Source organism: Musca domestica, unplaced genomic scaffold, assembly GCF_030504385.1.
Source record: "Musca domestica strain aabys unplaced genomic scaffold, Musca_domestica.polishedcontigs.V.1.1 45, whole genome shotgun sequence".
Classification (NCBI taxonomy): domain Eukaryota; kingdom Metazoa; phylum Arthropoda; class Insecta; order Diptera; family Muscidae; genus Musca; species Musca domestica.
In genome coordinates this window covers 66,733-93,149 of record NW_026712335.1, presented here as the reverse complement: position 1 = coordinate 93,149, position 26,417 = coordinate 66,733, and the positions used below count along the sequence as shown (strand labels likewise).

At 37.2% G+C, this 26,417-nt stretch overlaps 4 protein-coding genes across 4 annotated transcripts; 3 read left to right on the top strand and 1 right to left on the bottom strand.

The window, feature by feature from the left end:
• On the bottom strand, positions 1–23,686 carry LOC101889709 (uncharacterized). The gene is made up of 3 exons (XM_005186974.4): positions 23,595–23,686; positions 7,216–7,701; positions 1–1,091 (listed from the first exon to the last, which is right to left on the bottom strand). The coding sequence occupies exons 2-3, from the start codon at positions 7,346–7,348 to the stop codon at positions 64–66; spliced, it is 1,161 nt and encodes a 386-aa protein (XP_005187031.2). The 5' UTR covers positions 7,349–7,701; positions 23,595–23,686; the 3' UTR covers positions 1–63.
• On the top strand, positions 11,449–13,552 carry LOC131804515 (uncharacterized). Its single transcript, XM_059127493.1, has 2 exons — positions 11,449–11,704; positions 11,947–13,552. The coding sequence occupies exons 1-2, from the start codon at positions 11,566–11,568 to the stop codon at positions 12,762–12,764; spliced, it is 957 nt and encodes a 318-aa protein (XP_058983476.1). The 5' UTR covers positions 11,449–11,565; the 3' UTR covers positions 12,765–13,552.
• Positions 17,735–19,461, top strand: LOC101889371 (uncharacterized). The gene is made up of 2 exons (XM_011295671.3): positions 17,735–18,022; positions 18,298–19,461. The coding sequence occupies exons 1-2, from the start codon at positions 17,875–17,877 to the stop codon at positions 19,395–19,397; spliced, it is 1,248 nt and encodes a 415-aa protein (XP_011293973.2). The 5' UTR covers positions 17,735–17,874; the 3' UTR covers positions 19,398–19,461.
• LOC131804514 (uncharacterized) lies at positions 22,293–23,884 on the top strand. Its single transcript, XM_059127492.1, has 2 exons — positions 22,293–22,502; positions 22,785–23,884. Exons 1-2 carry the CDS (start codon positions 22,355–22,357, stop codon positions 23,777–23,779), a joined length of 1,143 nt encoding a protein of 380 aa, XP_058983475.1. The 5' UTR covers positions 22,293–22,354; the 3' UTR covers positions 23,780–23,884.
• Positions 23,885–26,417: the final 2,533 nt, after the last annotated feature.

Genomic DNA, 26,417 nt, shown 5'->3' with positions numbered 1-26,417 from the left:
TATAAAAATCATAAATTTACTTTAGTTTAGTATTAAAAAAATACATTCAGTCATCAATGCATTTCAAAAGAACTCCAGTTCGTTGTCAATTTCATTACCATTGGCTGCATTTGCATCCTGACTGGTTGGCGATTCTGGATGTTCTGAAGCTTGGATTTTATTATTAATACACTCCACTTTAATAATGCTGGCTGTTGGTTGCAATGGTAGTGATGCTGGTGCTGAAGAATAGTCTTGAGCCACATTGGGCGCCAATTGTGGTTGCAATGGTAGTGATGCTGCCGAATTATGTTGAGCTGCATTGGGCGCCAATGATGTCAACACCAAGTCACACATTCGTCCGCGAAATTGTAGATTTTGTAAATCTGTCATTTTCTTCATGTGCGGCAAAAAACTAACCAGAAAATTATAATCCGAGTCGCCAATGTGACTGAGAGCTCGACTGATGTCATGTTTGGTGGATTTAATAAGTTGCTGTTCTTGTTTTTCGAGATCTTCCAGAAAATGTACACGATCCTCACTGTGAGCTTGTGTTGCCGTTTTGCAACAGTCTTTTCTTGGGCCATTCGCGGCTGTGGATGTGCTGGGTTCCATCAATAACTTGGTGTCTGGTGCTTCTACCGAACTATTCGAGAGTGTCTGCTCAAGTGAGTTCGTTAGCGATAACGTAGCTGACAAACGTCTAGCTGCCTGTGGTGTGGCAATACTTTGAAATTCCTCAAATAGCATATCGGCATCGTCTTCGTCATCATCATCTTCGCCATCATCCATACTGCCAATGGCTGACGAAGTTGCATTGTCGATACTCTCTCCAACTCTTCGCTGTGATCGACGTATACCAGTTGTGGAGTTGCTTACTGGATTCTCGTCATTGGAACTTGTGCACTCGTTTTCGCCACCCGATGACTTATACGGTCGCCTGCATTTAGTTATAAAACTCATTGCCTCCATGTAGGCCCATTTACTTCGGTAGTCGTGGTTCGGATCATACTTGCCCATTAGTTTGTGTCTCATTATTTGTCGTTCGACACGTCTAACCTCAGAATGATAGGTATCGCGAAAATTCTTCCATTTCTGTTTGCATTTTTCGGCTACATGTTCCATATATCAAGTACCAGGAGCGGAAGCAACACCAAAATGAAGGCGAATTAAAGCAAGAGCAAGATTGAGTATAACAAAATGAAGAGAGCAGGCAGTGGCGTCCCAAACATGAAACGAAATGAGCACAAAAAGAAAAGTGAAATATGTTAAAATGTAGGCAATGAGTGGCCTAGCATAGCAAACAAGTATGCAAGCAGAAGAGAAAAGGGCAACTTCTAAGTTGGAATTAGTTTGAATAATGCTAATCGAAAATTAAAGGTAATTTTTGAGAAGTTAGCAATGGATACAATCTGGCTGTGAGAGCATGTTATACCTACCCTACAATATTATAATTTGCGGTAACGTCTCTTCATATCTGAAACCATTTTGAATGAATGGAACATTGAAGGAACTTGCACAGTGTAAAAAAGTGTCTGTTGAAAAATATCGAATACGTGGAGGAACAAATTTATGGGGACTATACCCAAACTGGGACCTATGTGGTCAGTTCTCTGCAAGTATATTTCCTACATGCTGGGAAAAAAACTGTCAATTTACAGGAAATTCGGGGATGGGACTAAAAAAACGTCAATCTGTCGGTATAGTTATATGGGGGTCATACCAAATTTTGAACCTCATTTTCAATACCAAAAGTCCAGCAGACATAAAATAAGTTTGAGTAAAATTTGATCAACCTACTTCATTTCGCTAGGAAGCTAAAGTGATTTTCACAGACCGACAGAAATTTTTCCGAATTTAAAGTTGATCAAGAATATACAGTTGCGGCCAAAAGTCTATACAGTGAGGGTGAGATGAAAAAACCGCAACCAACTTCAGACTGCTGTCATTTCGAAGCCACTCGTACGACGGCTCTTAAAATTATTCCAGTGACAGCTCATTATATTGTTTACAAGTGTACAAAAACATTTTAGTCAGAATTTTCCAGAAAAAAAGTTATTCGTGATGTAATTTAAGCGTGATAGTGTGATTTCTTTATATTTGACTGGAAAACCACAAGTGGCCATCGTTAGAGCACTCCAGCATTTAAATGTGAATATATCTTTTGTGTCTCGTACCATCGCTCGTTACCGTGATACTGGTAGCGTAGCCCGACGTCAAAAAAGTGGACGGAAGAAAACAGCAACATCAGCAGAAATGGTTCCAAAAGTAAAGGAGTGACTTGATCGAAACCCGCCTCGCAACGGCCGAAAAATGGCTTGTGAGCTGAACATATCGCAATATTCCATTCGGCAAACATTGAAAAATGAGCTCGGGGTAAGTGCAAGAACTTACACCGCAACATGAATAAAATAGACTGGAAAGTGCTAAAAAGATGTTTCGCTTGGCCGAAAGTGGTGAACTGCCGAACTTGGTTTTCTTCGATGAGAAAACATTCGCTGTTAAGCGGTTTGTAAACAAACAAAATGATCGTGTTTACTTGCCAAAGAGGTTACCTGAAAATGTATACCTTCGGTTGGCCATCAGAACTCAAGCGCCGGCCATGGTAATGGTGTGAGCCGCCATAACAGCTGATGGTATCAGAATAAATGCCGAATATATATAAATATTCTGGAGGGTGTATAAAAGCCCACGGAAGGGCAAGCAAACATTTTGTTCGCAGACCTTGAACATTCCAACAGGACTCTATTCAACAGCACCATCGCACCCAGCACGCGCCACCCAAGAGTGGTTACAAAAAGAAGTTCGCTTCATTTCTAGCGCACAATAGCCACCAAAAAATCCGGATACCAATCCGTTGTGTCTGGAGTATTTTGGAAAGAATGGTTGGCATACCAAAGTGTCGATCTCCTCAAGCAAGCGCATCGCCGGGAATGGACAAAAATACTGCAGAGCAACATTTGGGCAACATGTGACGGTTTCATTGGCCGTTTGAAAGCCATAATTCGTGCCAAAGGTGACCAATTCGAACAAATCTAAAGTTATTCTAAAATTTGATCCTATTTACGACCTTTTTTTGCTTTCATTCAATAAAATTAAAAAAAAATTGTAAAAATGATGGCATTTGACTTTGGTGCAGTTTTTTTATTTCATACGAGAAGTTTTTATAACCTCAAGCTTGGAAAGGACGTAAAGCTACAAAATTTGGCAGAACAATATGTATTGTGTCTGGTATTGAAAATGAGATATATCGGTCCACGTTTTGGTATAGCCGCCATATAACGGTACCTTTCGATATTCGGTATTTTGATTATTTTCGCCACATTTGTTCATGGATTTCTTTATAAATTGGTATATATGCGTCAAATCTTATTTTAGCCCCAGTGGCTTATGTATAGTGTATATTTTTATTTTTATTTATTTTATTTAATCTATTAGTCTATGGATAATTCCTTACAGACTATATATGTATATAACTAATAATTGTATAATTAAAATTAAGTATTTAAAAACATTATTATTTTACTTTTTATAGTATTAATATCCATTGTAAAATCGATAAAATTATAAAACGCGTTAAAATCTTTTGAAATTCTTGTTAAAGGATCAGCGTTTGCATAGCTCATCCTGGAGAATTGAATTGCTAGTGGTGCATAGTGGCGGGTAGTACGTTGAGGAACATTGAAATTTATGTTGTTAACAAGAAAGCCAGCAGAAATATCACCCATAATCACATTATAAAGAAATGAGACATTTGGCATTTTTCTACGGCTTTCCAGAGTTGGCAGCTTGATCAGTGAGAGTCTATCAGTGTATGGTGGAAGATTATCATATGAAAAGTTCAAACTTCGTAGACAGAAAAGTAGGAATTGTTTTTGAACAGACTCGATGCGGTCGCTGTGTGTTTTATAAATTGGATCCCATATGACCGAAGAGTATTCCAAAATTGGGCGAACAATTGACATGTATAAATTTTTTGAAACATAAGGATCCTTAAACTCTTTACTCCAACGTTTCACAAAACCAAGAACTGATTTTGCTTTGTTTATAGAAACAGAAATACGAGATTTAAAGTTAAGTTTACAATCCAATACAACTCCAAGATCAACGAATGTATCAACTTTTTCCAGAGAATAATCACCGAGGGTGTAACAAGTATCCAATAATTTTTTCTTGTGAATCTCATAAGTTTGCATTTCGAATAATTAATTTCCATAAGATTAATGTTGCACCAGTTAACAAACGAATTCAAATCATTTTGAAGCAGCTGATTCTTACATATCTCCGAAATGCTAAGAAATATTTTCACATCGTCGGCATACATCAAAATATTTGAAAATTTTATAGATGAAGGTAGATCATTTATAAATAAAGAAAATAGGATTGGTCCTAGATGACTTCCTTGTGGGACTCCAGAAGAAACCATAATACTCTTCGAAATGGCGTTTTTAAAACATACTTTTTGTGTTCTATTTTGTAGATATGAAAAAATCCATTCGGAACTTCTATTTGTAAATCCAATGTTTTTAAGTTTTAATCGTAATAATTTATTATTAACTTTATCGAATGCCTTGCTGAAATCTGTGTAAATTACATCAGTTTGCTTTCCTTGAAGAAATCCTCGATTTATAACTGTAGTGAACTGAATGAGGTTTGTTGTTGTAGAACACTTCCTCTGAAATCCGTGCTGATAGGGTGCAACAATAGAACTAATGCAATGGATAAGGTTTTCAGTAATCAGTTTTTCGAAAAGCTTTGGAATCACGCTTAATTTTGCTATTCCTCGGTAATTGGCCACATCAGATTTATTTCCGTTTTTAAAGAGTGGAATGATATACGATGTTTTCCAAACCTCAGGAAAAACAGCTTGAGTTATGGAAGCATTGAACAATATGGTAAGAGGATAAACAAAAGCATCGGCGCACTTCCTTAGGATGCAACTCGGCTATGCTTTTCATAAATTATTTGCGGTGATGATGGAGGAATATATGAGCATGTTATAAACATTTTTTTCAAATTGTTTTTTACTTCGACAGCAATGAACTAAATATCAAGGGAAGAATCAAGATCCAATAATTGGCAAGAAAATATATTGGAGACAGCTATGAGCACTCCACCGCCGTTGCTTACACGGTCACGTCTAAAGATATTGTATTTATTTGACAGAATTTCCGAGTTTAAAATACGTTCATTTAACCAGGTCTCAGTCATTACTAAGATATGATGTTCAAAGGTAAAACTGTCAACATACAATTTCGATATTTTAGATCGAATACAGCGGACGTTTTGATAGGCAATAGATAATGTATCATTACAAAAAGGGCTTAGTTTTTTGAAAAGTTAACAGAGTTTTGATGAATGTAACCATTATTATCAGGCATTTGTCTTTCTCTATATACGTATTCACGAACTATAGTATGTTTCGGCCAGAACTCAGGATCAATAAGACGAGTATACATTTCATCAGAGGTTGTAATTTTGAATGATGCAATTGAACGTTGTTGCGAAAAATTGAATTTATGTATGTTAATATCATTAAATTTTCCAATTTTAGATATGATGTAACGGTCAATTGTCTCAGTAGTGGTATCCGCTGGAAGTCTTGATATGAAAATGCTTCTTTTTGGCGGGACAGCAGTAAGGATAACCTCAATAGGGGTTACGTTATAAGGAGAAGAAGGATTGACGACTGATTCAGGATCATGGTTTGTTAGGCGTTCAAGCCTGGTAGGAGGTACATCATTAACGGAAGTACTGTATGAACTAATTGGATTATTTGACGTAGAGGGATTGGATGAAGGAAGATTAGGTATAGGTGATGAATTGTTGGAAGTAGAATCAAGCATTGGCACGGAAGGGGTGTTTGATAATGATGTACTATAGTTATTTTCAGAGCGTTTTTCTTTGTTTGCATTCCTAGCTGATTTTCGACGCTTCGGAGATGATTGTGGTGAATTCACATTCTCTAACAGCTTATAATTTTCAAATAATTTACCGTAATCATTTATTCGATTAGAGAGTTTAGCTGAATCTTCTAGAATCTGCAGAAAAGTTTGTTTTTGAGATTGGAAAAATCGGTAAAAGCTCACTCCAATTTTTCTGCAATAGGTCCACGTTTTCCAGTTGGCCCCATACAATGGTACCTCCCGATATTCTGTATTTGGATGTTATTCGCTATTTTTATCTACGGATTTTTCTAAAAATTGGTATGTGTAGGTCATAATAGTTTCTATATTTTCGTATAGACCCCATATAATACTATCTCCCGATATTGGATATTTTCGTGATTTTTTGCCACAATTTTCCACAGATTTTTTATTTGTTGGTCATAATAGATTTTACCTCCGGTGGCAGTACATTGTATGTATAAGTCCACGTTTTCGTATATAAGGGTACCTCCCGATATTCGGTATTTTAATGATTTTTGTCACACTATCCACGGATACGTCTAAAAAATTGTATCTGCAGTTCTTAATGGAATATCTAGGTCCATGTTTCCAATAGCCGTCATATAATTATTTGGCATTTAAGACTTGCAATAGATGACAATCCTTGTAGCATAAAGTTGTCTTAATGGGTACCGATTTTGGTATGGCCGCATACAACGGACTCACTAACTTTATGTTCTTTTTTTAAGTTTAACTGCATTATCCAAACGGTCTTACTGGTATTTGTAGTTTAAAGCGGAACACGGTTGAATGGAGATACCTCTATATAAAAATGTTTTCTTTATCCAATGGTGGAGGGTATTAAAAGTTCGGCCCGGCCGAATTGAATGTTTTTTTTACTTGTTCTGGGCCACTCTGTATGTTTAATTTATTTTAATTCTCTCTCCCTGTGCATTAATTCTCAACAATATTTCAATAAAATGGCAACCACGTCCACTCGTCATGAAATACACTCACATACAAAAAACAAATACATGTAAAAAAGTTCACAGTAATTATAAATACGAGTGAGTGCGAGTAAGAACGATTAATCACGCCACAAAGAGAACCATGATGTTAAGACAAAAACATAAAGAAAGAAGTACAGGAAAGCAACTCGACAATAATGGGAGAAATACAGAAAAATCTATGCAACAGTTCTTCAAATAAAGTAACAGGCTAATAAAAAAGTAACTATCAATTCAATCTTTTCATTTTATTAACGCAAAATAACTAAATAAACTTCAATCTAACAGTTGCATTCATAAAAGTATTTAAAAATAATATATTAAACATTGTATACACTCACCATCACTGCCAACAGCTTTCGCAACTTCTTGCCACAATCCGTATATATAAGGACGCCGTTTTCTCTCCCCCATTGTTGTGTCCCACAACGCTGGTCGCTGACGAACTTCCTCAATTAAACGCAGTACATCCATTGCCTTGGATATTTTTCGTTAAACTGAACTCACAACGGCCAGTTGCACACTCGTATATACACATACCCGCCAATCTAAATACAAAACGAAAAACAAGGCGAAAATAAACAGACCGACGAAATGCTCTCTTACTCTCTCTATCGCGTCCTCATTAAATGTTTAGAGCAGCGAGAGACATGTCTGTCTTTGGCTTTGTTATTGTTTGGTGAAGAGGATTGTTGTGTTCACTCAGCGCTCTTTGCTTCATTGCCTTCTGTACGTGGTTTACACACAAAAATGTGTGTTGTATGCAGAAGAAGAAATGCAATGGCCAGAGTTGGGAGAATTATAGCATTTAAAACTCGTGGCACTTTCTGTTTGGAAGATATTTGAAAAAAAAAAAAAACAAATATTGGACAGGCGTGTGGTATAAATGAATTTCATAAAATATTTATAAAATATAAGAATAACTCAATAATTTGTACAAAAATTTTCTGAATGCTTTCCGGCATCGTAAGAGTCAAGTTCATGAGAACGAGTTGAGGGAGTAATCATAGAAGTTGAATAACTGCCAAAACTTTCATTAGCTTGATTTTGATTTATTTATATTTGTATACCACACCCATATGGCTGCAAGGGGAAAAATCTCTTGATACGGCCAATATGTGCATCATCGAAATAATGGGTTTCGACGCAAGGTATCTGTGGACCAAATCCGTTTCAGAAGATTTGGAGTCGATCTATGGGTGTCCGGCCTTCCGATATCTCTCAAATGGAGTAATAAACTTCGTCCAAATTTGGTACATCGTAATATTATTATAAAACATAAGTCTAGTTGGGAGATGGACAAAATCGGTCCACTCCTTTTGGTACCTCCACCACAAACGGTACTGATCTAGAATCAACTCCCAGACGAAACGGCTGAAGTTAAAAAAGTAGCAAAATGTACTAAAAATTGAATACTTGGACAAACGAATGGGGAACGAGAGTCGCCGATGGAGTGCAGGTTAGATGTACCATCCAGAAGCAAGTACATCAACTTTGGAGGATATTGGCTCAAATATATCTATAGCTCCCATACATATGTTTCATCCGATTTCGTGTTTAAGTCCCTCACATTCGTAATATACACCTCACAAGAATGATACAGCCCAGAAATACCTCTGCCATATTGTATCAAGATCGGTTCAGATTTGGATATAGCTCTCATATATATCTTCAACCAAAAATGAGAAAACTGTAACCAACTTCAAACTGCTGTCTTAGCAAAAGCCACTCGTCCGACAGCTTTTAAAATTATGCCTGTGACAGTTCATTATATTGTTTACAAGCGTACACAAGCATTTTGTTGAGAATTTTCTAGAAAAAAAGTTATTCGTGATGGAATTCAAGCGTAATAGCGGGATTTCATTATATATGGCTGAAAAACCACAAGTGGCTATCGTTGGAGCACTACAGTATTTAAATGTGAATAAATCGTTTGTGTCTCGTACTATCGCTCGTTACCGTGATACAGGTAGCGTAGCTCAACGTCAAGGAAGTGGAAGGAAGGAAACAGCAACATCAGCAGAAATGGTTCGAAAAGTAAAGAAGCGACTTGATCAAAACCCGCGTCGCAGTGGCCGAAAAATGGCTCGTGAGCTGAACATATCGCAATATTCCATTTGGCAAATATTGAAAAATGAGCTCGGGGTAAAGCCATTGAAATTCTAAAAAGTGCAAGAACTTACACCGCAACGGAGAGAAAATAGACTCAAGAGAGCTAAAGAGTTGCTTCGCTTGACTGAATGTGGTGAACTGACGAATTTGGTGTTCTCCAAGTTTGTAAACCGACAAAATTATCGTGTTTATTTGTCAAAGGGGTTAGCTAAGAATGTTCACCTTCGGTTGGCCACCAGAGCTCAAGCGCCGGCCATGGTGATGGTGTGGGCCGCCATAACAGCCGATGGTCGCTCTCCGCTCGTATTAATCGACCGTGGAATCAGAATATCGCGAAAATATTCTGGAGGGTGTATTAAAGCCTTGGGCACGCAAACATTTGGGCCGCAGACCTTGGACAGTACTCAGCACCATCGCACTCAGCCATCGCATGTCACCCAAGAATGGTTACAAAATGACGTTCCTCGCTTCATTTTCAGCGCACAATGGCCACCAAAGTCTTCGGATGCCAATCCGTTGGACTATTTTGTCTGGAGTATTTTGAAAAGCAAGGTTGGTACTAAAAAATACCAAAGAGTCGACCACCTCAAGCAGGCGCTTCGCCTGGAATGGCCCAAAATACCGCAGAGCAACATAACATAAGGCCATAATTCGTGCCAAAGGTGACCAATTCGAACAAATCTAAACTTATTCCAACATTTGAAGCTATTTCCGACATTTTTTGCTTTCATTTAAATAAATAAAAATTAAAAATTTGACTTTGTTTTATCTCACCCTGTATTCTTCATCAGCATAAAATTATATGTCGATTTTGCGATGTCCTTCTGCATATCCGTCTATGGAAATAACTCTAGCTTCCGAACAAAATGAAGTAGGTTGATAAAATTTCACTCAAATGTATATTATGTCTGCAGGACTTTTGGTATTGAAAATGGGTCATGTAAGTTCACGTTTTGTTATTTAGCTATTTTCGGTATTTTAGTAATTTTAGCGACATTATTCACCGGAAATATTTCAAATTTGGTATTTGAAGTTCGTAATGGATACTACAGCCTATGACAGAAAATTGTCTGTGCAGGTCTACGCCTTCGCCTTATAGCCCCCATATAATGGTACCTCCATATTCTCGGTATTTTAGTGATTTAAGTGACATTATTCGCCAGAAATGTTTCAAATTTGGTATTTGAAGTTCGTAATGCATACTTCAGCTAATGCAGGAAAACAGAAAAATTACCTATTCAGGTCCACGTCTTCGTATAGACCCTATTATAACGGGCGTATTCGGTATTTTTTTAATATTTAAGCAGCATTTTTAACGGACTTTATTTTATTTATTTATTTATTTTTTTTTTTTGAAAATTGCCAAATTCATTCCAAATGGTGGGGAGTATTCAAAGTTCGGCTTGGCCGAACTTACATCTTTTTCACTTGTTTTAATATAACACTTGTCGAAGTGATATCCTACACTCTATAGCAATGTTATTTGGTATAAAAGATAAAAATGTCTCCTCTCAGATGTGGGGAAAATCGGTTCAGAATTCCATTTTTAAATTTTAACTGCTCTAAAGCCAAACGTTGATAGGTGTTATGATCTACTTCAAATAAATTCTTTTGTTACGGGAGCTCCACTAAATATGCATAAGGTGTAGGGTATCATATAGTCGGCCCCGCCCGACTTTTGACTTTTTCCTTTCTCGAGTTTTTTCTCGTTTTGCTAATTTATATGAAGCATACAATTTTGGTGGCAGACAAATGTGTTTGGCAAAAATCAGGAGTAAAAGGATTTACAGAAAATTCGGTTGAGATCTGTGACTAGACCCCTAAAAAACTTGTATCGCAGTCTATACCAAAATCGAGATGCATATAGCCCATTTGAAAACCCAAAAATTCTATGGTGGTAAAAAACATCTGACTGATATTTAATTAACCTCCCTTTACCCCGTTCGGAAGCTAGAGCAATTTCCACAGACGGAATTTTGTGCTGGTCAATAATATATTTGATTTCTGGAGCCTAAGATGAATATTTCGAGGAGTTACAAACGGAAGGATTGATTTAATATACCCCAATGGTATGATGGAGGGTATAAAATTATAGTATTTTTAGTTATCCTGCTGTTATGTCACAAATCTAATCAATTGGTTAACAAATTGATCTATTCGAAAAAGACCTACATTCATGCAATAGAATATTATTGCATGAATGTAGGTCTTTTTCGAATAGATTGTGTACCCAATAAGATTTACAGGTATGCTTAGAAGAACTTGATGGTATTGAGGATTAAATAAATGCATATTTTATGACCCGACACAGTGCGTTGGGTTACCACTCTACCTGTATATCCCAATAAAACATTTGCATTTATATCCCAAAAACAAAAAGTAAAACCAAAAAATTCCCCAGGCATTGAGCATTTTGGCAACCCTTACCCAATCCACAAAAATCGTGAGAGCTCTTCAATGCGAGTGTGGAAGGTATTCTCTCCATCTGCTTGCCGCAAATTCGCCGTGTGTACCGCTTCTTATAATGTTGTCTGTATATTACGAACAAAAATAACGATTCGCATTTAGTTGAACGAAAAATGTGGAACGACACAGATATCAGACGATTAATTCACGAGGTTCGCAGCCGGCCGGTTCTATGGGAGATAAGGCATAGAAAATCGTATAAAGAAATTAAACAACAATGGAAAGAAGTAGCAGCGGTGGTGGGCATTGACGGTAAGTGAGCACAAACAAATAGCCATTCACACGATTTACTCGTATGTTTGAAATCGTAACACATTCATATGTACGAATGTAGGCATAGCAAGTCGAGTGAAACAACAACAAATCATTTATAAATTCGTTTTCTTTATTTACTCTTTTCTCCCTTGGTCATGTGCTCAACCGTATGTACGTATACGTGTATGTCATGTTGTATAACTGCTCTCTTCTCCACAACACTCGTGTGACGTCCACAGTTCATCAATGTCGACGCAAATGGGCAAATTTAAGAGACGCTTATCGGGCATTAGTTAGGCGTTGTGAAAATCACCACCAAAGGGACAGCAAATGGATTTATTATAAGGATCTAAGTTTTATACGAGAAAACAAAAGAATACGTCGTAAGAAGCGCCCAAAAGTGGACCAAGCGGGTCAGAGCATTTGCAATGGATCCACACAAAATGACAATGTATCTGATTTGGTAGAAATTTCTGAAATAAAAATCGAATTACCAGAGATTGGCGATGAACAAAGATACTCTGAAGATGACGATGAAGATGTAATCGATAGGCTCTATATGGAATTTGAGCAGGAGTATGGTTGGTCGGCAGAGGAGACTAACATTAATTCGAATCAGCCACAACAAAATGTAAAACAAACATCAGCAGCCGTTGAGGTTTCCTGTAATGATAACAAAAGATCAAATAAAAGTTTTGTACCAAAACAAAGAAAAGATGTTGGCACCGCCACCACCCCCTCCTCAACGAGCATTGAAGCTGCCACACAGACAACACCAAGCCCTGTTGCTAATGAAAAATCCGAAAATTGTCACTGCTCTGCACGATTTCAAAATCTTCAGCAAGAATTACGCAGTCTATTGAAAATGACACAAACTGTTACTAAATCAGCTCCAACTCACGTCAATGATCCCAATTTTAATTTTCTCGTCAGTTTTCTACCGCAACTGAAGCAAATGAATCCAATACAAAATGCCGAATTTCGTGCACGCATGAGTAGCCTGGTATTGAATATTTTAATGCCCACATTGCAAAATGAAACGGAATTCCATTCATAGTGGGTTGTCCGTACGCCTGCCACTTCACGAAAAAAGGATATGGCCAACATGAAAGATGGAGGGAAATGAATTCTGTAAAATTGATCTACAATATGAATACCAATAATGCAAAGAAGTCCTTGGAAGTTTCGACTATCGCATAGAACGCTCGAACAATATGTTTCTTCTCCGATGGCTTAATGGAGGAATTGTACAACATATTTTCTCGATTCATGGTTCCGAAACCCAAAATTAATTGCACCGATTTTTCGTCGAAGAAGAAAATATCGAAATAACAGCTAAACGTAGCCAAATTTTTAAATGGAAATATGGGCGGCGTAGATAATATAGGTCTCTTTCTGCCTTTATACAGAATTGCCATTAGATCTACTGAGAGGACTTATGGTCAGAGTACAGAATGGACAACGAACACTGGAATATTAGAAAATGTATGAACATATTGAGCTTTGGCAACGACATGGCAGATGGCCTCCTTGCTCCAACCAATCAGCGAGCATAAAGTGATATGATGTTTCAGTAAGTCTTTCAACATCCGGTAAAAATCGAAAAGTAGCTCAAATAAATTCTATGCGACATGATGGAAACCAGCATTGGCAGGAAAATATGACTGATAAAGGCAGATGTAAATGTAAATATAAGGACTGTAAAAAGGAACAAGAACAAGATATAGATGTTCCAAGTGTGATGTCATTCTATGTGCACCGAATGGTTCCAGGAATAGTTTTAAGGATTATCATTATTTAGCGATCGAATTGATTATTTATAAGTTATTCTGTTATATATTATTTTAGTATCGATCGAAATATCGATTTTTAAGCGATATATGAAATTTTTGCAAATAAAAAACACAAGCAATTCAAAAACGTGTAAAAAGCAGCAGTTTAATACCCTCCACAAATTGGAAAGAATTTGGTAAATTTCCAAAAACTCTGAAAAATAACGCTTATATGAAAACCGTTAAATGGGCGCGATACGAAGACGTGGACCTTTATTAATAATTTTTATACACTCTATTAAGTTTGTCATTCCGTTTGTAACACCTCGAAATATACATTTTAGACCCCACAAAGTATATAAATTCTTGATCAGCATAAATTCTATGTCGATTTAGCTATGTCCGTCCGTCTGTGGAAATCACTCACGGAATGAAGTAGATTGATAAAATTTTACTTAAAATTTTCTGCGCAGGTCAACATTTTGGTATAGCCCCATGTAATAGTTACTCCCTATATTGATGATTTTAGCTACATTATTCGCCGATTTTTTTCAAGTTTCGCATTTGAGTATTGTATTGGCTTATGACATAAGTTGCCTATATAGGTCCACGTCGTTTAGACTCTAATATGACAGCTACATTTGGTATTTTTAAGATTTTAACAGAATTTTTAACGGATTTTTTTTTTTTTTGAAATAGCCAAATTCGTCCAAAATTGTGGAGGGTATTTTATTAATTTTTTATCAAAGGCTGTAGTACCCATTACGATATTCAAATTCGAAATTTGTAACAATTCCTGCGAATAACTCATGAAAATATCGAATATCTGGAGGTACCGTTATATGGGGGCAATACTATAACGTGGACCTGCACACGAAGTTTTTTTGTTAAAGGCTGTAGTACCCATTACAAACTTTGAATATGAAATCGACTTAGAATTTTGCACTGATCTAGAATATATATACTTTGTCGGGTCTATCATGAGTATTTCGAGGAGATACAAACGGACAAAGCTAACATGCCCTTCTTAGAATGGTGGAGGGTATAATATACACGATTTTTATACCCTCCACCATACATAGTATGGAGGGTATATCATGTTCGTCATTCCGTAACTCATCCAAAAAACAATTTTAGACATAACATATATTCTTGATCAGCATAAAATTATGAGACAATTTAGTCCTGTCCGTCCATCTGTTGTAATCACGCTAGAGTCGAAACGAATAGAGGTGGGAAGTTAACATTTTCAACAAATCAGTATTTCGTCTTCGGACAGGTCAAGTTCGAAGATAGGCTATATCGGTCCACGATATCGTACAGCCCCCATATAACGGTACCCCCCAATATTCGGTATTTTGATAATCGTAGCCAAATTTTTCAATGAAATTGTATAAAAATTCACAAAAAAAAGTTCCTTCTGAGTAACATACCCATTTGAAGAGTATATAGGATCACGATATTGTATAGTACACATAGAACGGAACCTGTGAATATTCAGTATTTTGATGATTTTAGCGACATTATTACCGGGAGTTTTTAACCATATTTTCAAGAAGGACCAAAAAGATCCCTTAACATTTTCGATCAAAATGTTTTTTTTTTTTTTTTTTTTTGAAACATTACTGAGGACCCTATATACCTGAAATGCACGTGTTTCGAGGAATCTTAATCCGAAATTTTTCAGAAATGTTGAAGAGGGGGGCACTTACCCCCTATTTTAGCTACGATAAAAAATTGATTGATTTTTGTTCCACAGTTAAATTATTGAAATTATCGTATTCCAAAGGCTAGGTATATTTTCATGTATATTCTTATTTTTTTAATTTATGGGCAAGAAGTATACCTTGAATTGAAAAGGAGACATCATTCGTCTTGGGCGCCAATTTAGTCCCTTTAAAAAATGAGGGTATATGCCATTTGAAACATCCAAAACGTGCCTCGGCGAAATAAGGGTTGTAGACCCTAGGTCTCCTTGGTCCAAATCCGTTTCAGGACATTTGGAGTGGGTCTAGCGATATCCGTCTGTCCACCAGTTTCTGAGTACGATAATTATCGCAAAGAGTATTCAATATAGTCCAGTCCAGTCGAGTTCGGAGATGGGCAATAACGGTCCAATCCTTCTGGTACCTCCCCCACAAAAGGTCGAAATTTTCAAAGAATATATTTTACTGCATAGAGAGAGAGAAAGGATAATCTGATTTTACTCCAACTTTGCAAATCCTTATGCATCATCAGTTGCATCAGTTCTAGGTAAGGTATGAAAATGGACAATGTCGGTTTACTCCATCAAGTACCTGGCCCAGCAAGGGTCAAAATTTGTAATATCTATGAAGCTCATAAGACACGAAATTAACATTCGATTCCATTCAGACTTGGCACATCTGAATATTTCTTTCAACACAAGTTTCGAATAATAAAAACGATTATTAAATCCGAAATAAGTATCCGGTTCTCTTCATATTTCACACATCCCATTATTTCTACTAGCACAAGATCTGCTGTGAAAATGGAAATACAGATCGGACTATTCCTTCTGGTACCTCTCCCACAAAATTCAAAACTTTGAATAACAAAAACGATCATAAAATCCGAAATAAGCATACGGTTCTATTCGAATTTCACACATCCAAACATTTTTGAAAAATCTGTTGTGAAGATGATAAATATCTGTCAACCCGTTCTGGTACCTCATCCACAAAGAGTCACAATTTCCAATACTTGTATCTATCATAATTTCGAAACAAGTCGGCAATTCTATCGAAATTTGTGATTTTGTATAAAATTGGATATACATGTTCGATTTCCTTTAACTTTTGCACGCACCAATATTTTTATCTGTATTAAATGAAGTGGAATATTTCGGTCCGCTATATGTGGTACCTCACACATATTTCGAAATTTTTTCAAGAATGCAATAATTGCAAATATGTCAAGTAAGTAGACGATATAATCCAAATATGACACGTTGTAATATTTATATCAGACTTATGTCAGATACGAAATGGACAATATTGACCAACTGCTTCGGAACCTCCCCCATAAAGGGTCAAAGGTTAGAATAATCATAACTCAAGGTTGGGGGTATACATCTGTTTCCGATCGGCTGATACTATTTAACTTGTTGCATATAATTTTTAATAATTTCGGCAGGTGAAGCCTCAGGACTGTATTTTAATAGTTTTACGAGCCAGCTTTGCCTGCTTATTTTACCATGGTTCTAATTAACAATATATTATTGATAACAACTGTATGCACGCACCTACACACATACTTGTGGAAAGTACAATTACATTCGCTTAAATAATAGCTGGGTATACCATTTTTTGTCGGTAGGTTATATTGTTTGTAAAATTCGTATTTAAAGAAAATAAATTATGTTCAACAACACACAATAGCTAAGTACGTATTTTTATACCCTCCACCATACTATGGAGGGTATATTAACTTTGTCATTCCGTTTGTAACTCCTCGAAATACTCATATCAGACCCAACAAAGTATATATATTCTTGATCAGCGTAAAATTCTAACTCGATTTAGCGATGTCCGTCTGTCTGTCTATCTGTCCGTCTGTCTGCCTGTTGTAATCACGCTATCTTTCGAATGAATTGAGATAGATGGCTAAAATTTTGCACACATGTTTATTTTTCCAGTAGGCAGGTTAAGTTCGTAAATGCGCCATGTAGGTCCACGTTTTCATATAGCTCCCATATAACGGTAACCCCCCTATATTCGGTATTTTGATGATTTTAGCGACGTTATTCACCGGAATTGTTTCAAATTTGAAGTTCCAAATGGATACTACACCCTAAGAAAGAAAATTGTCTTTGCAGGTCCACGTCTTCGTATAGCCCCAATATAACGGTACCTCCCTATATTCGGTATTTTGATGATTTTAGCGACGTTATTTACCGGAATTGTTTCAAATTTGGTATTTGAAGTTCGTTATGGGAACTACGGTCTGTGACAGAAAATTATTGGTGCGGGCCCAGTTTCGAATTTGAATATGGTAATGGCTTATGACAAACAATGCACATGTATGTCCACGTCGTATAGACCCCAATATAACGGCTATATTCGGTATTTTTAAAATTTTAACAGAATTTTTTATGGATTTTATTTTTTGAAAATTTCCAAATTCGTTGCAAATGGTGGAGGGTATTAAAAGTTCGGCCCGGCCGAACTTACTGCTTTTTAACTTGTTTGCAACCCATTTCGTCATTCGCTAATCACGAAACTCATACCGAGAACCCATTGTTATTAAAACACAGAGTGAGGTCGAGTGGATTCTATTCTCTCTTTAAATTCCACATTGAATTCGCTGTGCTCACTGTTTGTTCTCAGTGGGCAAGCGACGAACACCACTAACGATGCCACGTTAGTTGCAGTGGAAATGCCGAACGAAATAGATAGCAGACGTTTAATCGAAGAAGTGCGCAAAAGACCAGCTTTATGGGACCTGGATCATGAGTTCAACAAATGGCCTCTCGAAGTTATCAAGCTATGGAAAGAGGTGGCAGCTGTTCTGGGCGTTGAGGATGGTAAGTAAATGAAAACAACAGCTAGCTCATTTTCGTTAGCTGAGTAGTCATAGGTTTGTTGTTTATCAACATTAAATGCGACAACAACAAATGTACATGTGTGTGAGTGTGTGTGTGCGTTATTATTGAGTAGCGTTTTATTCTCTCTCATCTCTCTTTTTTTCTGTTCCTCTTTTTTGTATCGTTTGTTTTGTTACTGGCTACAACTGGTTGTGTGTTCGTTCGTTGGCCCTCTGTATGGTGTGACGTTGTTGCTAATTGTGGTTACGCTACAGTCGAACAATGTCGACATAAATGGAAAATTTTACGCGATACTTATCGCACCTTGGTGAAACGTTTTGAGCGGCGTAAAGCACGCGATAAAGCGCTGGGTGTTCAGAATCCTCAAAGCAGTTATGAGATTAAATGGGCCTATTATGACGATTTAAGCTTTATAAAAGATAAAAAGCGTAAGCGACGGACGCGCTCTGAAATGGAACAAGATCAAAACACCAATTCAATAGATGATTGTAATGAAGCGCCCGTTTCGGAAATTAAAGTGGAACCGACGCGTGTTGGCAGTCAAGAGGCATTTCTAATAGAAGAGTTTGATGATGATGATGATGCAGATATGACAGATATGGAATTTCAAGATATTGGGAATTCAAATATGCTCTCTGATAATTCTAGAAGTAATACATTGTTGGCAGAGCAATACCCGGCTAAAATCTCAGGCGTCAATGAGGGAACAAATACCACAAATGAGGTCCAGAATACATTAACAACGTCTCAACTGTCATCGCCAATCTCCGTAATCAATGCAGCGCTTGAAGAAACCGAATCCCCAAATGTGATCCAGAAAACAAAATTAAGAACAAGCCCTCAAGTATCACAGACCATTGAAGAGGCGACCTCACCAATAACCCCATTAACATTCCCCATGGCACCGGCAATAAAAGTGGCAACACAAGAAAAATCAAACAGTACGGCAACTCCAATTCCCAACGACAATTCAAAAGATTGTCCAAATTCCTCACGAAATGAGCGACATGTACATTTTCTCGAAACCCCCGAACAGAAAGAACACCATCTAATGAAATCCTCTCTAGAAGCTATACATAGTGCCAACAAGCATAACGGTGATCCAGATTATCATTTCCTAGTCAGTTTCTTGAAACACACGAAGAAAATGGATGTTGTTGAAAATTTACGATTTCGTAGACGCATGTGCGATTTGGTTATGAGTACATTAGCGCCCAATGCGGCGCCAAGCAATTCCTTAGCAGCTACAAGCAACGCGTCAGCGTTATCAGCCCCCGTTTCAGGTTTCGTTATTGCGGAGTATGAGAAGGGCAATAGTGCTTCAGTAAAACAAGAGCCGGTAACAAATCAGTAGACAAGTAATGTTAAAGGGAATAATAATCAGATATAAATAAAATATAAAATAAATAAATATAATAGTAATATGTTGTTGTTGTAACCAAATAAGTATAATAGTAATAAATAAATAATATAATGAATTAATATAATTCGAATTATTTTTTATACCCCCAGCCAAATGGCTGAGGGTTTTAGACCCGCTGTAGAGCATTTGGTGTCCATCTACGAATGTCCTGCCGATACGATAACTGTCGAAGGTAGTATCCAATTTGGTCCAAACTTGGTACATCGTAATATTACTACTAAACTTAGATCGAGTTCGGAGATGGACAATATCGGCGCACTCCTTCTGGTACATCCCCACAAAAGGTAGAGGTTTTCAAAAATAAAAAAAAAATATTTTACTGCGCAGAAAGAGGAAGGATAGTCCGATTTTGTTCCAACTTTACAAAACCTAATATTTGCATCAGTGCTAGGTTAGGTGCGAAAATGGACAATATCCGTAAACTCCACCAAGTACCTCCTCCACTATGGGTAAAAATTAATTGAATAATTATAACTCTTATAAAATGTGATGTACGGGTCCGATTGTCTTCAAATTGGACCATTCCTTCTGGTACCTCCCCCATAAAGGGTCAAATTTTTGAAAAACCAAAACGATTATGAAATCCGAAATATGAACCCGGTGCCCTTCATATTTCACACATGCCATTATTTCTATAACACAAGATCTGCTGCCATTATTTCTATAACACAAGATCGACTCACACTTTCTCAAAATTTTGAATATCTATAAAGCCTATAACGTAATTAACAACGGATTCCCTTCAGACTACGTACATCCCCATATTTCCATCAACACAAGATAGGTTATAAAGATGGTAGAGATCGAAATCAAAATAGAAATTTCGTTTCTTTGGTGACTTTAAGTGAAATTTGATCAAGAATATTTATGTCTTCGACGTCACCCCCCTAAAAGGACGCTTTGTTGCAGATTTTTGCACAAACTAACTAAGTACGTATTTAACCCTTAAATGAGTTTTTAATATACAGGGTGAGATAAAAAAATGCAACGAAGTCAAACGCCATAAATTTTATTTTACTTTTTTTAATTTTATTGAATGGAAGCAAAAAATGTCGGAAATAGCATCAAATTTTAGAATAAGTTTAGATTTGTTCGAATTGGTCACCTTTGGCACGAATTATGGCCTTCAAACAGCAAATGAAACCATCACACGATGCCCGAATGTTGCTCTGCGGTATTTTGTACCATTCCCGGCGAAGCGCTTGCTTGAGGTGATCGACACTTTTGTATTTTTTAGTGCCAACCTTACCTTCCAAAATACTCCAGACACAATAGTCCAACGGATTGGTATGCGGATATTTTTGTCCGCTGGAAATGAAGCGAGGAACCTCATTTTGTAACCATTCTTGGGTGGCGCGTGCTGAGTGCGATGGTGCTGAGTCCTGTCCAAGGTCTACGGCCAAAATGTTTGCATGCCTAAGGCTTTAATACACCCTCCAGAATATTTTCGCGATAACACGATCAGCGCCTTTTTTGGCGGCTCACTCCATCACCATGGCCGGGGCTTGAGTTCTGTTGGCGAACCGAAGTTGCACATTTTCAGCTGAACTCTTTGGCAAGTAAACAAGATCCCCGATCATTTTGTTTGTTTACAAACTGCTGGACAACGAATATTTGCTCATCGGAGAAAACCAAATTCGGCAGTTCACCACTTTCGGGCATGCGAAGCAACCCTTTAGCTCGTTTGAGTCTATTTTATTTCTGTTGCGGTGTAAGTTCTTCCACTTTTTGGAATTTCAATTGCGTTACCCCGAGCTCATTTTGCAATATTTGCCGAATATTGCGGAATATAGCGATATGTTTAGCTCACGAGCCATTTTTCGGCCGCTGAGACGCGGCTTTGAATCAAGACGCTTCGTTACTTTTCGAACCATTTCTGCTGATGTTGCTGATTTCTTCCGTCCACTTCCTTGAAGTCGGGCTACGCTACCAGTACCACGTGTGGTTTTCCAGCCAAACATAAAGAAATCACACAATCACGCTTGAATTCCATCACGAATACATTTTTTTCTTAAAATTTCTTACCAAAATGCTTTTGAACTGGAGTAATTTTAACAGCTGTCGGACGAGTGGCTTAGAAGTGACAGCAGTCTGAAGTTGGTTGCAGTTTTTTCATCTCACCCTGTATATGCATTCCTGGTGGTCAAGGCAAGATTTATCCTCTTGGCGTCTTCTTGGCCCTATAGTAAAATTTTATGACAAATAATTTTGTAGAATATTTTAACTACGTTGTTTTTAGCCATATATTTGAAAAGGGCCCTAAAAGACGCCTTTGTTGACTCGCTTGAGGGTTAAAATTTTCGTTACAAATGTTCCCTGTATTTTTGTCAGCAATATTGTCAAATACACTATATATCTAAATTGCTTGGATGCTAAGGAATCTTAATTCGAAATTTCCACAAGTTCGGAAGAAGGGGAACTTGCCCTCTCTATTTATGCTACTTTTTGCTGCAAATTTTCAAAAGGTTTTGGGAAGAATTCGCCAAAACTAGACTAAGCGGATAGACTATTTGAGACACAGTCGTGGTCAACATTTGCATGAAATAATCTATAAATCTTAAATCATACGGACTCTACTATTAATTCCAATAAACATCTCATGGATTTTTCAGAATTTAATCAGCTTCCATATTCATTTAAAGAAACACCCTTTGGAGGTGTTACAAACGGAATGACAAAATTTAATATACCCTCCTTTCCATGCAGGAGAGCATAAAAATAATAATCAAACTACGTTGAGAACCCCTTGTTATTAACATTCAAAGAGACATTGCATGAGTGGACTCTATTCTCTCCTTGAATTCCACATTGAATTCGCTGTGCTCAGTGTTGCGCTCACTGGGTAATCGACGAACACCATTAACGATGCCACGTTAGTTGAAGGGAAAATGTCGAACGAAATAGATGCCAAGCGTTTAATCGACGAAGTGCGCAAAAGACCAGCTTTATGGGACTTGAATCATGAGCACAACAAGTCGTACACCGAAGTTGGCAGGCAGTGGAAAGAACTGGCAGCTGTTCTTGGCGTTGAGGATGGTAAGTAAAAGAAAACAAAAAACAAGAAGAAAGCTAGCTAAGATATTTTCGTTACCTGAGCTGTTGGTTCGTTGCTTATCGACATTAAATGCGACAACAACAAATGTGCATATGCGTGCGTGTGTGTGTAGTTATTGAGTAACGTTTTATTCTCTCATCTCTCTTTTTGTTCTGTTCTCCTTTTTGTATCGTTTGCTGCAACTGGTTTGATGCCCACGGTATGTGTGTATGACTGACTGTTGTATGAAATGATGCTGATGTTGTTATTGCTTGGCGCTATAGTCGAACAGTGTCGACGTAAATGGAAAAATTTACGCGATTCCTATCGTGCTTTGGTAAAACGCTGCGACCTTCGACGGGCACGCGACGAAGCCTTGGGTATTTATGATCCTCAAATTAGCTATGAGAGTAAATGGACTCATTTCCACGATCTAAGCTTTATAAGAGACAAGAAGCGTAAACGGCGAACTCGCTTTGAAATCGAACAGGATCAAAATACCAATTCAACAGATGATTGCAATCATGAAGCGAATGTTTTCGACATTAAAGTGGAACCGACCTCGTTTATGGATGGTGGTGATCAAGAAGTATTCTTTATCGAGGAGTTTGATGATGATGATGCCGATATGACAGATTTGGAATTTCAAGATATCGATACATTGTTGCCAGAGCAACAATTCAAACATATACCAGCTAAAATCTCAGTAATCAATGGACCGAAGACCAGCAACGAGGCCCAGAAAACATCATCCACCACAACACCTCCAGTAATCCACTCCAATGAAGCGACAACATCACCATCGTCCCGTTTACCATTACCACTGCCACCTGCAATAAAAGTGGCAATACTGCCAAAAGAAACAACTCCAACTCTCAACAACAACGACAACAACACAAAAGAATTTTCAAATTCATCGCGTAGCGAAAAAAATGTTCATTTTCTCGAAAATCTCGAACGTGAAGAACACAAACTAATGCAGTCGACACGAGAGGATATACATCGTGCCATTGATCATAGCGGTGATCCAGATTATAATTTCCTGGTCAGTTTTCTGCCGCATATGAAGAAAATGAATGATTTACAAAACTTACAGATGCGTGCACGTATGAGTGACTTGGTATTGAATATTTTGTCACAGCCAGGGCAACATCAAGCGGCATCGTCACCGGCAGCAGCAAATTCTGCTCGTGGTAATAATCCTCAATATTCTTCATTTCACAATAGGAATTTTACAATAAATGCCGCCACATCAACCAGTTCTAATAATTTAAAATAAATTGCATGCGATTTTTCTACGTTTAAGATTATTTAAATTACAATTTAGTTTATAAACATATTATTGTTAAAAAAATGAAAATAAAACAGGTTCAGAATAAAGTTGAAATCTGATAAAATTACAAAAAATATAAATATTTTTTGAATTGAGGTGTTTTAGATGGCAAGCGGCATGGTACAATAACAAATGTTAGATAAAATTGTTTTTTATTGGTGTCCCTGTTCGTCAAAAACACTCATAACTTCTAAAGGGTACAACGGGAGAGCTTCACAATAAATAAAAAATAAAATACAGTAAGTTCGGCCGAACTTTGAATACCCTGCACCATTTGGAACGCTTTTGGAAATTTTCAAAAAAAATTAAATGAAAAAAATTCGTTAAAAAAAGTTGCCGTTATATTGGGGTCTATATGAAGCATAGACAATTTTTGTCATAGGCCATTCAAAAATTCAATATTCAAACATGAAATAATGTTACAAAAATACAGAATATAGGGAGGTACCGTTATAATGGGGCTATACGAAGATCTGGACCTGCATACCTGCAATTTTTTGTCATAGTCTGCAGTACCCATTACGAATTTTAAATACGAAATTTGAAACAATTTCGGCGAATAATGTCGCTAAAATCATGAAAACACCGAATATCATGGGTAACTTTATATGGGGGCTATATGATATAGACAATACTCTTGCAGGGGGGTAAAGTACGCAGAAGAAACTCTCTGCGTGGATTTTCAGACAATTTCATTGAAAAATTTTGCTACAATTATCAAAATATCGAATATAGCGAGGTCCCTTTATATAGGAGCTATACAAAGGCCTGGACCTTCATAGACAGTTTTCTGTCACAGACTGTAGTACCCAAATAGCTAGTGAAAAAACATTAACTTCGGCCGGGCCGAACTTTTAATATCCTCTACCTTAGGGTGAAAGAAACATTAGAACCCATTATGACCCACAAATACCAATTTTTAGACATATTCGTGGGTAAATGTGGAAAAAGGTATCAAAAGGCCAAAATCGAGAGGTACCGTTATATGGGAGCTATATCAAAGGGTGAACCCATATAACCCAATATTTCACCACACGAACTAGGACCCATTATCACCTACAAATACCAATTTTCAGACAAATCCGTGAAAAATGTGGCAAAAATCATCAAAATACCGAATATCTGGAGGTACCGTTATATGGGGTTTATACCAAAACGTGGGCCTTTACATACAATGTTTTGCCACCGCAACTAGAACCCATCACGGCCAGCAAATTCTAATTTTTAGACAAATTAGTGGAAAAATGTGACAAAAGTCATCAAAATACCGAATATCGAGAGGTACTGTTATATGGGGCTATACAAAAACGTGAACTTATGCATGCAATGTTTCGCCACCGGAGCTAGAACCCATTATGACCCACAAATAGACAATTTCGTGGGAAAATGTCCCAAAAATCATCAAAATACCCTACAAATACCGATTTTCAAATACCGAATATCGGGAGGTACCATTATATGGGGACTATATCAAAACGTGGACCTATATGTCTCATTTTCAATACCAACCATCCTAGTCACAATACTATTGGGATGTGTGAAAGTCATGTTTTATAAGAGTTGCAATTATTAAAATTGTGGCCCTTGATAGATTCTCTTAGATCCTTAAAAAATCCTTTTGCGAATATCTCTGATATTTTTCGTTTTTAAAAAAAAAAATCGACACAAACCTAGCACAATTCAGCACAACTTTCGTTTTTTTTTTTTTTTTTCGAAACTCGAAAATTGCAATTCCATCGGACACCAAATTATTCCTTCTAATATTTCGACAGACATCTCACGAACAAATGCTTCAACGTTGTCTTCCAATGCGTCAATTGAATCGAACTCTTCAGTATAGACATGAGCATTCACATGGCCCCACAAAAATAGTATAAAGGCGTAAAATCGCACGATCTGAGCGGAAAACTGATCGGTCCTGTTCAGCCATGTGACATCGTCTTGTTTAAATCACATGCCGTGCAAGTCAAACCTTGCATTTTGGGCTAAAAATGTTGGGTATCATTTCACGGTACCGCTTGAAGAATTACGGTCCAATTATGCCATCCACCCATAAACCGCACCAAACTGTGACTTTTTCTAGATGCATCGATGATTTTTAGATTTTGCAATACATTCGTCGGATTTTCACTCCAAGTGGGATGTATGGGCCCACTCCTTCTGGTACCTCCCCCTCAAAGGGTCAAAATTATCCATGAAGCTCATAAAACGCGAAATTAACATCCGATTCCCTTCAGACTCGACACATCTCAATATTTCTATCAACACAAGATCTGACATGAAGACGAAATATATCGGATCACTCCTTCGTGTACCTCATCCATAACGGGCCCAATATTTTGAATAATTATATTTCTCATAAAATGTGAAATACGCATCGGATCCTTTCTAAACTTCGCACATTCGAGTACTTCTGCTAACAAAATCGGTTCACCTCTTCTGGTACCTCCACCAACAAAGGGTCACAATAATCAAATCTGGTACATTGTAAGATTTATTTCAGACTTAGGTCAAATGCGAAATGAATAATATTGGCCCACTTCTATGGAGCTACCTCATCCATAACGGGCCCAAAATTTTGAAT

Coding starts and splice junctions, on each gene's coding strand:
- LOC101889709 (XM_005186974.4), bottom strand. CDS start 7,348: ATGGATGTACTGCGTTTAATTGAGGAAGTTCGTCAGCGACCAGCGTTG. Junction 1,092..7,215: donor GAAAGCTGTTGGCAGTGATG/GTGAGTGTATAC, acceptor TGGAACATGTAG/CCGAAAAATGCAAACAGAAA.
- LOC131804515 (XM_059127493.1), top strand. CDS start 11,566: ATGTGGAACGACACAGATATCAGACGATTAATTCACGAGGTTCGCAGC. Junction 11,705..11,946: donor AGCGGTGGTGGGCATTGACG/GTAAGTGAGCAC, acceptor TGACGTCCACAG/TTCATCAATGTCGACGCAAA.
- LOC101889371 (XM_011295671.3), top strand. CDS start 17,875: ATGCCGAACGAAATAGATAGCAGACGTTTAATCGAAGAAGTGCGCAAA. Junction 18,023..18,297: donor TGTTCTGGGCGTTGAGGATG/GTAAGTAAATGA, acceptor GTTACGCTACAG/TCGAACAATGTCGACATAAA.
- LOC131804514 (XM_059127492.1), top strand. CDS start 22,355: ATGTCGAACGAAATAGATGCCAAGCGTTTAATCGACGAAGTGCGCAAA. Junction 22,503..22,784: donor TGTTCTTGGCGTTGAGGATG/GTAAGTAAAAGA, acceptor TTGGCGCTATAG/TCGAACAGTGTCGACGTAAA.